The sequence below is a fragment of the Semicossyphus pulcher genome, unplaced genomic scaffold (genome assembly GCF_022749685.1).
Source record: "Semicossyphus pulcher isolate SPU_LCO1_2020_fin unplaced genomic scaffold, fSemPul1.0.p SCAF_2, whole genome shotgun sequence".
NCBI classification, from domain to species: domain Eukaryota; kingdom Metazoa; phylum Chordata; class Actinopteri; order Labriformes; family Labridae; genus Semicossyphus; species Semicossyphus pulcher.
In genome coordinates, this window is record NW_027211693.1 from 35,843,811 (window position 1) to 35,858,546 (window position 14,736).

General features: G+C 40.6%; 1 protein-coding gene across 2 annotated transcripts in view; it reads right to left on the minus strand.

Annotated features, from left to right (window-relative positions):
• Positions 1-4,726: 4,726 nt before the first annotated feature.
• The window catches only part of ap1ar (adaptor related protein complex 1 associated regulatory protein), a 36,723-nt gene continuing 26,713 nt past the window's right edge, over positions 4,727-14,736 (minus strand). The window contains exon 11 of one of the 2 annotated variants that reach the window (XM_069669709.1): positions 4,727-7,149. In XM_069669709.1, coding sequence (XP_069525810.1) covers positions 7,048-7,149 — 102 coding nt within the window. In that variant the 3' untranslated portion in view covers positions 4,727-7,047. Of the gene's footprint in view, positions 7,150-11,479; positions 11,552-14,736 lie in introns of those variants that run through there. The other variant, XM_069669711.1, reaches the window with a different exon arrangement.

A 14,736-nucleotide genomic window follows, 5' to 3' on the forward strand; every position in this document is an offset into this window, starting at 1 on the left:
TTTTCACTGTGAATATACAACTTTTGTTGAGGATGTTATCAGCAAAGGATATGCTGAGAGAGTGCAACAACATCAGAATCTGAAGCAACCTGATGGCAAATTGTGGAACATTCCACATCATGGAGTACGCCATCCAAAGAAAGGAACGTTGCGGGTGGTGTTCGATTGTGGTGTGGAGTTCAAGGGAACTTCTTTAAATAAGAAACTGTTGCAAGGCCCCAATCTAACCAGCTATTTTGAAGGAGTTCTAACAAGATTCAGGCTGGAGCCAAGGGCGGATATAAAGGCTATGTTCCATCAAGCCAGGGTTGCTGAAGAACACACCGACTTTCTGAGAATCCTATGGTGGCCACAGAGTGACCTGCAATAAGATCTAGTGAACTACAGCATGACAGTACACCTTTTTGGTGCGGTATCTTCACCAAGTTGTGCATGCTATGCCCTTCGTAAGACAGCAGAAGACAAAGTTTTCCTGTTGAAGTGATATACACAGTGATTCACAACTTTTATATGGATGACCTGCTTTAAAGTTTGCCTACAGAGGAGGAGGCTGTGCTTATGGTTGAGAACCTTATGGCAGTGTGCAAAACAGGAGGATTTCAGCAGACCAGTGGACCAACAATAGTCGAGAAGTTTTGCATTTTATTTCAGAGGAGCACAGGTCAACAAATGTACATGAGCTGGATCTTGACAGAGACAAGTTGCCATTGGAAAGGGCTCTTGCAGTGGTGTGTTGAGACTGACATGTTCAAGTTCAAACTTGAAATCAAAGAGCAACCGTACACCAGAAGGGGAATATTGTCAGTGGTAATCTCTGTATAAGATCCTTTGGGATTTTTCGCACCACTTACACTTGTGGCAAAAATGATGTTGCAGGAGCTTTGTTGTATGAAATATCATTGGGATGATTCAATCAATCAATCAATCAATCAATCAATCAATCAAATTTTATTTGTATAGCACCAAATCATAACCAGAGTTATCTCGAGACACTTCACAAAAAGAGCAGTACCTAAAGCTCTGCAATTACAGTGGGAAAAGTGGTTGGCTGACCTTAAAATGGTAGCAGACTTCAAGGTCAGGCGATGCTTTAAAACAAGTAACACCCAACAAGAGTACAGCTCCATCACTTCTCTGATGCTAGCCAGGATGAATATTGCACCGTCAGCTACATCAGGATGCAAAGTGGAAAGAGGGTTTTTTGTGCTTGGCAAGGCTAGATTTGCTTCTAGCTAACAGCTGCTGTTCTCGCAGTCCGAACGGATAGGATGCTTCAAGCGGAACTGCATCTTAAACTGGACAGACTTATTTTGGACAGACAGCACCTCAGTATTCAAATACATCAGAAATAAGGACAAACCAATCAATCAATCAATCAATCAAATTTTATTTGTATAGCGCCAAATCATAACCAGAGTTATCTCGAGACACTTTACAGAAAGAGCAGGTCTAGACCAACTCTTTGTTATGTTATTTAAAGAGAGGCCCAACATGAATCACCATGAGTAGCACTTAGCAATTCGGCACATTGGCAGAAAAACTTCCTTTTAACAGGCAGAAACCTCGAGCAGAACCAGACTCATGTTGAACAGCCATCTGCCTCGACTGGATGGGCCGAAAATGGGATAGAAGATGATGCAGGATAGAGACAGGCAAAGAGAGCAACAACAACATATGTTCTTGTTACAACAACAACAACAACAACAACAACAACAGGTAAAACATACTTATGGTTACAATGCTAATAATAATGGTACAGTAGTGTGAAAATTAGCAGAAAATAAAATAGTGCGAGAAGCAGAGTAATGATAGAGGCTGTAGTAAAAATAGTTGTAACAGTTGAAGTCAACAGGTCTACTATTAGCATTAGCAGCAACAATAATAATTCTATGGGGAAGGCTGATGTTAGTAGTTGTTGCAATCGAGCAGGTCCACAGCAGCAGGTGGTCTACAGCAACGATCCCCAGGAACCTTCAAGACAAGGGAGCACAAGAACTCCCGGGAAGATATATGGTTAGTAATGTTAATGGGACCAGAAGATACAGAGTTAATGAGCTGCATTAATATGACAGAGAGAGAGAGAGAGAGAGAGAGCATGGGAGAGAGACAGAGAGACAGAGAGGGAGAGAGAGACAGAGACAGATAAACACAGAGAGAGAGAGAGAGAGAGAGGAGCTTGGGTTGCCAGATCCCCCCGGCAGTCTAAACCTATAGCAGCATAACTATGGGCTAGTCCAAGCCTGAGCCAGCCCTAACTATAAGCTTTATCAAAGAGGAAAGTTTTAAGTCTAACTTTAAAAGAAGAGAGGGTGTCTGCCTCCCGGACCTTGACTGGTAGATTGTTCCAGAGGAGGGGGGCCTGGTAATTGAAGGCTCTACCTCCAACACTACTCTTAGAGACTTTAGGTACCACAAGCAGGCCTGCATCCTGGGAGCGCAATGTTCTAGAGGGGTAATATGGCACTATGAGCTCTTTCAGATATGATGGTGCCTGACCATTAAGAGCTTTGTAAGTAAGAAGAAGGATTTTAAATTCTATTCTAGATTTTACAGGAAGCCAGTGCAGAGAGGCTAATACAGGAGAGATGTGATCTCTCTTCCTAGTTCTTGTCAGCACACGTGCTGCAGCATTTTGTACCAGCTTAAGAGTTTTTAGTGACTTATTAGGGCAGCCTGATAGTAACGAGTTACAATAATCCAACCTGGAAGTAACGAATGCATGGACTAGTTTTTCTGCATTGTTTGAGACAAGATGTGTCTGATTTTTGCTATGTTGCGAAGATGAAAGAAGGCGGTCCTTGATATTTGTTTTATGTGGGAGATGAAGGACATATCCTGATCAAATAGAACTCCCAGATTCCTAACAGTAGTGCTGGATGCCAGGCTGATGCCATCTAGGGCAGCTATATCATTAGAGAGAGAATATATGAGGTGTTTGGGGCCGAGCACAATAACTTCAGTTTTGTCTGAAATAAGTAGCAGAAAGTTTCTAGTCATCCAGATCTTTATGTCCTTAAGGGCATGCTTCTAGTTTAGATAGCTGATTGGTTTCGTCTGGCTTCATAGATAAGTATAATTGAGTATTATCTGCGTAACAATGAAAATTAATGGAGTGTTTCCTCATGATATTACCAAGAGGAAGCATATATAAGGTAAAAAGAATCGGTCCGAGCACAGAACCTTGTGGAACTCCATGACCAACTTTGGTGTGCATAGAGGACACATCATGAACATTAACAAACTGAGATCGATCTGATAAATAAGATTTAAACCAACTTAATGCAGATCCTGTAATGAACGTTAAATGCTCTAGTCTCTGTAACAGGATGTGATGGTCTATTGTGTTGAAAGCAGCACTAAGATCTAACAGGACGAGTACAGAGAGAAGCAATAAGTAGATCAGTTGAAACTCGCACAAGGGCTGTCTCAGTGCTATGGTGGACTCTAAATCCTGACTGAAAGTCCTCAAATAAACTGTTGTTATGAAGAAAGTCACATAATTGATTAGTGACTTTAAACAACATAAAAGAAGCTCATGAAATCATCACGGCTGAGGGCTATAGGAATACATGGCTCAATGGAGCTCTGACTCTCTGTCAGCCTGGCTACAGTGCTGAAAAGGTACCTGGGATTGTTTTTATGTTCTTCTATGAGGGAGGAGTAGTAGACACCTCGAGCATGCCGTAGGGCCTTCCTGTATTTATTAACTATTTTGCCAGAGCAAACGAGACTCTTCTGTTTTGGTGGATCGCCACATTCTTTCAAATGTACGCGAAATTTGCTTCAAGTTACGAGTTTCTGAGTCATACCATGGAGCTAGCCTCTGTCGTTTAATAATCTTCTTTTTTAAGGGGGCAATCGAGTCTAGAGTACTTCTCAGCAAACCTGCAGTACTATCAACAAACCGATCAAGCTGAGAGGGACTAACAGAGCTTTCTGTAGTAAACAGATGTGGTAAAGAATTAAAAGCAGCTGGAATTGTTTCCTTAAATTTAGCTACAGTCCTATCAGACAAACATCTTGTGAGTACATTTTTGTTAACTGGAGAGTAGTCGGTTAATAGGACATTGAATGTTACTAAATAGTGATCTGATAAAAGAGGATTTTGTGGGAAGACAATTAAGTTTTCGGTTCCAAGGCCATAAGCTAGAACAAGGTGGAGGGTGTGGTTAAAGCGGTGAGTAGGATGGTTTACACTTTGAGTGAAACCAATAGAGTCCAAAAGGGACATAAATGCCATGCTAAGACTATCATTATCAACATCTACATGAATATTGAAGTCCCCTACAATAATTATTTGATCTGAACTCAGGACTAAATCTGATAAAAACTCTGAGAATTCAGTTAGAAAATCAGAGTATGCGCCAGGAGGGCGGTATACTATCACAAATAAAACAGGCTGTAAAGTTTTCCAAGCTGGGTGTGAAAAACTCAGAACAAGGCTTTCAAAAGAGCTGAAACTAAGTTTTGGTCTAGGGTTGATTAGAAGACTAGAACTGAAGATAGCTGCCACTCCACCACCTCGACCAGTGTCTCGAGGAATATGAGTATTAAGATGACTGGGAGGAGTGGATTCATTTAAGCTGACATATTCTTCCTGACACAGCCAAGTCTCAGTTAAAGAGAGTAAATCAATATGATAATCTGATATCAGATCGTTCACTAATAGAGCTTTAGATGACAGGGATCTGATATTTAACAGACCACATTTAATTCTCATATTTTTTGGCACAACTTTGGTTGTTGTTTTAATTTTTATAACATTTTTTTGATTTACTCCTTTTTTATTTAAGTTTGAATTAACTGTAATAAAAGGCCTGGGTTGGGGGGCAGACACAGTCTCTATAACATTAACATTGTGGCTGGGAAACTGCTCACAGGGAAGGTCAGAGGAGTGTGTAGGACTACAGCTCTGCCTCCTGGTCTCAACTCTTGTTTGTCAGGTTTTACGACTAACAAACTTAGCCATATTATGAGACAAAAGAGCTGCACCATCCAAAGTGGGATGAATGCCGTCTCTTCCGATCAGACCAGGCTTTCCCCAGAATGTCTGCCAGTTATCTATGAAGCCCACATCGTTTGCTGGGCACCACCTCGACAGCCAGCGGTTGAATGATGACATGCGGCAATACATGTCATCACTCGTCAGATTGGGCAGGTGTCCAGAGAAAACTACGGATGGACCAACCCTAATCAATCTGACATCTCCTGGTTAGATATAGAACAAACACTGTGTAAAGACATCCATATCTCAGATCTACCATTTATAAGCCGCTCCATCACGCACCACCCATGTTTCAAAAACCCTACCATAGCTGACAGCCTGGTGGAAATTTCACCAAATTACTAACACCACATTCTCACCCACCAAACACACTCCCATCTGGAACAACCCTGACTTCTTAATGAACAAAAAAACACTAAATATCACATCATGGGTCAGTAAAGGTATCACACACCTCAAACACATCTTCCATAACAACACCTTGGTTTCATTACCTCACTTGGTCCAGAAGTACAGCATTGGGGATAAACACTTCTTAGAATATTACCAGATCAAATCCTCTATTCAAGCTAAAATCAATATTAAATCATGCAACTTAGACCTTCCCTCACAATTATTAGTATTATTATTGTCATTATGTATAACTTCATGGGTGGTGTTATACCACAAACATAATCATAATCACCACTATTATTATTATTAATAATATTATCATTATTACAATTTAATTTGATTACAATTATTATTTTGATCACTGTTTATAGGTCCATTTTTTTTTTTTTTTGTAATTATCAGTCCTGCTCTAAACAACTTGCAAATGGTCATTAATACTACATGTTTATTTATTTATTCTTTTATTTAATTTAGGTGTGTGTATATGTATGTATGTGTATATATATATATATATATATATACATATATATACATATATATTTATTTATCTATTTTTTCTCCTCCTCTTTTTCTCCTCTCCTCTTACTTAGTCAAGTATATTGTTACAATAATTATTTTCATCAATAAGGTATTTACTTATTAGTATTATTATCTCCATTATTGTGTTCATGTTTGCCTCCCAATTTTCCTCTAATCTGCTGGTGACTTATTATTACAGTTATAATCAATTGTTATTATCATTACATTACATTATCATTATTATAAATACCTTCATGATTAGTTATTCATCATAATTAATACCATTATTATTATTATTATTATTCTTACTACTTATTTTTATTATTATTATGATAATTGGTTATATGTTTACTTTTTTATTTTTTGACTTGGTTGTCACTCATGCTCTAAACTGCTTGCAAATGATCGCTATTACCTTATTTATAATGATTACTTCACAGTAATTTTTTTTCCATACTTTTTTATTTTTTATTTATTATTATTATTATTTTTATTTTTTTTATGTATGTGTGTGTATGTATGTGTATATGTATGTATATATATATATATAATTTTTTTTTTTTGCTACCCAATTTCCCTCTAATCTACTGATGATTTATTATTATTATGATTAATTCTGATTATTATTATTATTATTATTATTATTATCATTGGGTGCTGTCTTATATGCTGGTTAGCTTTTTCACTTCGTTTCAAGTTCATATTGGGTCACAAGACTTTATTAAGATGTATCAGCTTTTTCAGTTCATGTACCAAAAGTGCAGCAATACACAACTTAAATATACAATCACACTAAACCTCACCACTCAACGTCCCAATCAAGTCATATATATACATATATATATTTTTTCCCTTTTATCATTTATTCATTCATTATTATTATTATTTTTTGTTTGTTTGTTTGGGGGGTTTTTTGTTTTGTTTTTTTTGTTTTTTGTTTTTAATATATCACATCACAAGTATTATTCTTTTTATTATTATTATAATTATTATTACCTTAATTTCACAAGTATGTGACCACCTCTTGCGTAGCCCAGGGGCCAGGGAGGTGCTTGGGGTACTGGACTGTGTTAGGACAGTCTGAAATCAGAGGACCTGATCCCTGCCTGACCCCTCTCCACACCCTCTTGTCAGTCCCAGATGCGCAGACCCCACCTGGAGAGGTGCGGTCTGCTCTCAAGGTAGATCTGACCTGCAACAGGCCAGCCAATTCCTACGGGTCTGGTGGCGGCCTAGAGCAAAAAACAGCAACAGACAGAGAGTGGTAATTGGAGCAGAGGAGGGGAGGAGGGAGGAGAGAAGAAAAAGAGAAAGGGAGGGAAGGAAAAAAGAAAGGGAAAAAAAAATTAATAATAATAATATAACAAAATAAAAACAAATACAAAACTGTGCCCACATCCATCTGTCCTCCCTCAGATCCATCCCAGCGCCTCCCTGTCCTCAGGCCTAGATCAGGGGTCCAGAGAAAACTATGGAGTCCGACATCGTCTTTGCAAATGCACACACCGACTCAACTTTAATTTTAGTGACTTCCGATTGGCGTAACCGAGAGTCATTAACGCCGACATGAATAACAATCTTATCATATTTACGATTATCCTTTGTCAGCAGTTTTAAATTGGACTCGATGTCGCCCGCTCTGGCCCAAGGAATACATTTTACTCTGGCCGCTGGCTCCGCTAACTTCACATTTCTGACTATGGAGCTGCCAATAACCACAGTTGGTTTCTCAGCGTGTGTGTCGCTGAGTGGGGAAAACTTGTTCGAAACGTGAAGTGGTTGGTGGTGAACCGTGTGCTTCGTCTTGCGGCTATGCTTCCTTCAGAGAGTAACCCAGCCACTGCATCCCAGCTGCTCGGGAGTTGCCGGGGAGAGGCTACGCTAGTTCGGCCCGCACCGGCTACTGGCCCTGGGGGGTTGCTGCTGACTACAGCAGCTAGCGATGCTTGGTTTTCCAAGGTGCGGAGCCGTGTCCCGAATTCCGTGATCCTCACCTCCATCGCTCCAAAAATACTACATTTCATACAAGTACCCTTATCCCAAAAAGAGGTCGAGGTAGAACTAAACATCTGACACACTGAACAGGGCAGATCAGGAGAGCAGGAGGGAGAAGGAGAAGCCATTTCAATGGATTAAGCTAGCTGCTAAGCTAACGGTTGAGTATAAAATTAAGGGTTTAGCAGATATGTCGCTAATGCAACAACGAGAGTGCTTGATGAAAACTAGTGTTTGTTTAAGTACACAGCAGCTGAATAACCGCAGTGATGATAATTACAGCAGATTAATCGATTTAGCTCGAGCTCTAGCAACAGCTACAAACAGCACAGGACAACACAGTAGCAGCGAGAAAACAGGAAATGACGCAATACGCTCACCGTAGTATGTAGGCACGTCCGTAAAAATTTCACAACTTTGTTGCCAACCGAATATCTGCCATCCGAGAAGCATCAGACTTCTCACAATGGAGATAAATCCCCACAGCACAGAATCCAGCAGATGATGCCTCAAGAGGACTCAGAGTTGAACAGCTGCTGACCAAAAACAGGTGGATGGAAGGACCAGCGGTTCTATCGAAAGAAGAGGAGAAATGGCCAATAAACAGATTGGATTCTGACTGTGTTGATGGCAATCCAGAGGTAATAAGGGACCTGTCGTTAAATCCTGTTGTAGTCAAGGACATCTCAAATGCCACTCACCAGCTGACAGAACCCCTGCAAAGCAGCCGGACCGGACTCTGTCTTCCCCTCCACCCAGAAGCACTGTGCTGATCAGCTGTCTCCAGTTTTCACAGATATCATCAGCACCTCTCTAGAGACCTGCCACGTGCCAGCCTGCTTCAAGGCCTCCACCATCATTCCTGCCCCTAAAAAGCCAAGGACCACAGGACTTAATGACTACAGACCGGTCGCCCTGACCTCTGTGATAATGGAGTCTTTTGAGCGCCTGGTGCTCTCACACCTCAAGGACATCACGGACCCTCTCCTGGACCCTCTGCAGTTCGCCTACAGAGCCAACAGGTCCGTAGATGACGCAGTCAACATGGCCCTACACTTCATCCTCCAGCATCTGGACTCAGCAGGAACCTATGCCAGGATCCTGTTTGTGGATTTCAGCTCTGCCTTCAACACGATCATCCTGGCTCTGCTTCAGGACAAGCTCTCCCAGCTGAACGTGCCCGACTCCACCTGCAGGTGGATCACAGACTTCCTGTCCGACAGGAGTCAGCATGTGAAGCTGGGTTAACACGTCTCTGACTCCAGGACTGTCAGCACTGGCTCCCCTCAAGGCTGCGTTCTTTCCCCTCTGCTCTTCTCCCTGTACACCAACAGCTGCACCTCCAGTCATCAGTCCGTCAAGCTCCTGAAGTTTGCGGTCGACACCACCCTCATTGGACTCATCTCTGGTGGGGACGAGTCTGCCTACAGGTGGGAGATTGACCATCTGGTGACCTGGTGTGGTGAGAACAACCTGGAGCTTAATGCTCTGAAGACAGTGGAGATGGTTGTGGATTTTAGAAAGAAAGCAGCCACACCCACCCCCATCACCTTCAGTGACTCCACTGTTTCCACTGTTGAGTATTTCCGCTTCCCGGGGACCATCATCAGCCAGGACCTCAAGTGGGAGCTGAAAATCGGCTCCCTCATCAAAAAAGGGACAGCAGAGGATTTATTTCCTGTGCCAGCTGAAGAAGTTCAACCTGCCAAAGACAATGATGGTGCACTTCTACACCGCCATCGTTGAGTCCATCCTCACCTGCTCCATCACTGTCTGGTACACTGCTGCTACTGCCAGGGACAAGGGAAGGCTGCAGTGTATCATTTACTCTGCAGAGAGGGTGATTGGCTGCAATCTGCCATCTCTCCAGGACCTGTACACCTCCAGAACCCTGAGGCGTGCAGGTAAGATTATGGTCACAGTCTCTTTGAGACCCTCCGCTCTGGCAAGAGGCTGCGCTCCATCAGGACTAAAACCTCCTGCCACAGGAACAGTTTCTTCCCCTCTGCTGCCAGCCTCGTCAACAAGGCCCCGACCCCACCCGAACCCCCCACGTGACATGGACTCTCATCCAGCCCCTCAGTCACTCAACATTCCACTAATGTTTAAGACTCTAATTAAGACTCTATGCGCTTCATTAACCCACACTGGACTTTTTTTTAACTTATTTTTATTCTAGTTCTGTGTTTATTGTTCTGCACCAAAACCACCAAAACAAACTCCTTGTATGTGTAAACCTACTTGGCAACAAACCTGATTCTGATTCTTATTCTGATGTATTTTTCAGATTGGAATGAGCAAAAAGGCACAGTTGCATGGTTTCTGAAGTTGAGGAGGAGTCTATTGGAACTGAGTCGGAAAAGAAAGCATTTACTAGAAAATGCCCATGGAGACGTTCAAGACAAAGTGGAATATGAAAAGCAACATCTGAAAAGTACACTGGGTGGACAAAGTTTGTCTGTTGATGACCTTAATGAAGCACAAACAGCCATCATTCGCTACAGTCAGCAGGAAAGGTTGTATAGTGAAAGTGAAGCATTAACATCTGGATGGTCTGGAGTGGAAAAAAAAGAGCACCATTTACAAGCAGGATACTATTCTGCAGGAAGGGTTGCTCAGATTTGGAGGACGTTTGAGTAAGGCAGCAGTGCCCGAAATCACTAAACATCCTGTCATTCTTTCCAAGGAGCAGCATGTGTCCTCTTTGATTCTAAAACACATCCATAATCAGTTGGGTCATGCTGGCAGAAATCATATCCTCTCCAGACTGCATAGAAACTACTGGATAACAAATGCCTATGCTGCCGCAAGAAAAATCATCTCGAACTGTGGAGTCTGCAGACACTAAAGAGGACAACTACTGGAGCAAAAAATGGCAGATAATTTCTCTTGACCTTCCTCCATTTACAAATGTGGGCGTGGACTATTTTGGACCTGTTGAGGTGAAAAGAGGGCGCAGCTTGGTGAAACGTGTTATCTTTACATGTATGGCAAGCCAGGCAGTTAATTTGGAATGTGCATACTCACTGGACACAGACTCTTGTATCAACGCTTTGCGCAGATTTGTTTGCAGACGTGGTCAGTCCAACACATGAGATAAGACAATGGAACAAATTTCATTGGAGCAGAGAGGGAGTTGAAAGAGGCTCTTGCTGCTTTGGATCACAGTAAAAACCAGAGAGCTTTTCTGCAACAGGGAATAAAGTGGAGCTTCAACCCTCCAGCAGCATCTCACCACGGAGGAGTGTAGGAATGGATTATCAAAATGATAAGAAAGATACTGAGTTCAGTACTGCAGCAGCAGACTTTGGACGATGAAGGCTTTCACACAGTGCTGTGTGAAGTGGACACTATTCTTAACAACCGTCCTATAACTAAAGAATCTGACAATCCCAACAACCTGGAAGCTTTGACTCCGAGTCATCTGTTGACAATGAAAGTAAAACCAGTGTTACTACCAGGATTGTTTTTTAAAAGAGATGTTGGAAACAAGTGCAATACATCTCTGACCAGTTTTGGAAAGGGGGATTCAAGAGTACTTGCCTTTGTTACAGGAGCGCCACAAGTGGAATAAGGAGAAAATAAATCTTGTTCCAGGAGACATCATCTTGATAGTGGACTCCTCCCTGCAGTTCTTGGCTGCTGGGCAGAGTACAGGACACCTTTGCTGACAAATGAGGATTTGTAAGATCAGCTCGTGTCAAGACAAAGACTAGTGTACTGGAAAGGCCTATCACCAAACTGTCGTTTGGAAGTGGCACAGTAACTGTTTTTTGTTTGGATCAGCGTTTAACACTTGGCCCAACTGTTGGTCAAATGATGGACTAATCTGATGAACTCTGATCTGAAGAATTATTCTGATGAATTATAAATTGACATATGGACTTAAATTAATTTCATACTGTATTATATATGTCACTATGTAATGGCTTTATTTTTATTGGATTGGAATTGTCATGTCTCTAGCCATTCTATGTGCGTTTATTATTTGTTTAGTTTGTATTAATTATTATGAACACTAGGTGGAGTATATTATATATATTATTATTATTATATGTTAACAGGTATTTAGGTGAAGACACAAGAACATGTAGACTGCAGCAGCAGGGGATAAAACTGCAAACCTTTCGTTTGAAAGACAACCGGCCCTACCACTAAGCCGCCCCCTGCGGTACTACATGCTACTAGAAATATTATGCTGTCTCATTAAAAATCATCCAGATACTGTATCATAAAGATCATTGTTGTATCTGCTTTATGTTCATGAAAATAATTCAGCTATGCGATCCTTAAATCCCAATCATACCAGATGCCAAATGCTCTTTTCATAAGAATACATCAGGAGAAGTTGTGACAACCCATATACCAGTGGTTTGGCAATGAAACTTAGCTTAGGTTGATTTAATTAAATGTTAAATCAACATGAGTCTGGTTCTGCTCGAGGTTTCTGCCTGTTAAAAGGAAGTTTATCTGCCAATGTGATGAATGTTGCTAAGTGCTACTCATGGTGATTCATGTTGGGTTTCTCTTTAAATAACATAAAGAGTACAGTCTAGACCTGCTTTTTCTGTAAAGTGTCTCGAGATTGGAACTTTGGTTATGGTTTGGCACTACACAAATACATTTTGATTTGATTGATTGATTGATTACAATGAGCAGTGACACAGTGACTGTTGGACAATTCTGGAAAATGCACTCACATGTACTCATGTCTCCTAATGCAAAGTTTGACAAACAAAAACCCAAGCCCTGGTATCAAGTATTCAAATAACTTACTCATGTAAAAACATATGTGATAACTGATTGACACTTGGGCACTTTATGTAGCAGCCTCTGCCATCAGTGTATGAATGTGTGTGTGAATGGGTGAATGTGACATGTAGTGTAAAAGCAGCTTTGAGTGGTCGCAAAGATAAGCGCTGAGTACAGTCCATTTACGTTTACTTGAAAGTAACATACAGTATAGCACTTTCAAGGCTGCAATTCCAAGGCAGATTGCTTTTAAGGACACAATTACATTCAAGAAAAATTGAGGACAAAGTTTCAAAAAAAAAAAAAAAAAGAAAAATTGAGGACTATAGCACTATATACTATATAGCACATAAAACCAATTAGCTATACAGCGTTAATAGGCCGGTGGATGAGTGTCAAGGATTAGACTGTTACACTTTAGGTCTGGATTCCTAAAAATGGACTAAACCTATGTTGACATGTTCAACCATCTGAGCTATATCAAATCACAATCAAAGAAAGTCACACAGTGCAGCGGTAGCAGCACCTCTTGCTTTAGTTAAGATCCATACTACACAGCAGCTCCACTTCCAAGTTATACATTTTACTTAGTGGAACACATGATATACCACATCACCTTCTTAAATATGTATTGTAGATCTGTAATTATTATTGTGACGTAAGTAAAACTACTCATCAGCCTTGTGTCTTGGTCTTTAGGTATATGCACGCCTTGTGACTGATTGATGTGTTAGTGATAATGGATCTGTTATATTATGATTTAAAAATATAATCGATCTCCACTGCACTCCACTGATACGCCATACAGTGTACCGCATATGCTTGGTCATTACAATGAGTGTATTTGATGGCCAATATAGTTTCCCTTTGGCTTACATGCATAATTATGTGTCTGTTGTTGTTCATGTAACAAGAACATATGTTGTTGTTGCTCTCTTTGCCTGTCTCTATCCTGCATCTCCTTCTGTCCCATTTTCAGCCCATCCAGTCGAGGCAGATGGCTGTTCAACATGAGTCTGGTTCTGCTCGAGGTTTCTGCCCGTTAAAGGAAGTTTTTCTGCCAATGTGCCGAATATTGCTAAGTGCTACTCATGGTGATTCATGTTGGGCCTCTCTTTAAATAACATAACAGAGAGTTGGTCTAGACCTGCTCTTTCTGTAAAGTGTCTCAAATTAACTCTGGTTATGATTTGGCGCTATACAAATAAAATTTGATTACATTTAATTTGATTTTACAGGTAATGCAATGTGACAGTTGACATTTCTTTTTTTCTTTACAAAAAATTACAGTGAGATCATCTGACAACATGTAATCACCATACATAAGCTCAAAACAATTGGATTTTTTAATACACACTTAAACATTAAGAATCGACCTGTATTCATCAGCAGTGCTTATTTGTTAGACCTGTTACATCTCCAAAAATGTGAGGCCTTTTGCTTATCAGTGAAATACATTTGATTCAAACCGTTAAAATAACCTAAGATAACATGAAACACTAGTTGTCCCAACTCAAGCTCCACTGTCTGTGAGGGATCAAAACATCAGGATACAGAAGGTAGTGCACAACATCCATAATCATGTATACAGCAGCATTGGATTAATTAAAGGAACATGAAAAAGCTAACCCAACTGGGTCAATCTATTACTTTCATTATTAGCAGCGAATCAGTCAAACCGTTATCATTTGTGAATGTTTTGAGTTTAGAGTAATTGACTTCATGCCAGAGCAAATAAAAAGTATTACACTGTTTTGATTTGTGATTTTTGCCTTTCAGTAAGGATAGTCTCCTGTGACGTTCCAATGAAGTCAAACTATATAATCTTTGTCAGTCCCCTGTATTTCAGAGCAATTATTCACAACAGAAGCTTGATCATTTGTTTTATCCAAGCCAATTTGTGGCATATAACATGTACTTAAATCCAGAATAAAGGCCTGATTGTGTGGCACCACCATATTAATTACTGTCTCTTTGATGTGAGGATTTTACATTTCCTCATCATTTCATACTATCAGTGAATCAGAGAACCAACTGCGGGTAATGACTGATATTTAAAGACATGACGTTCT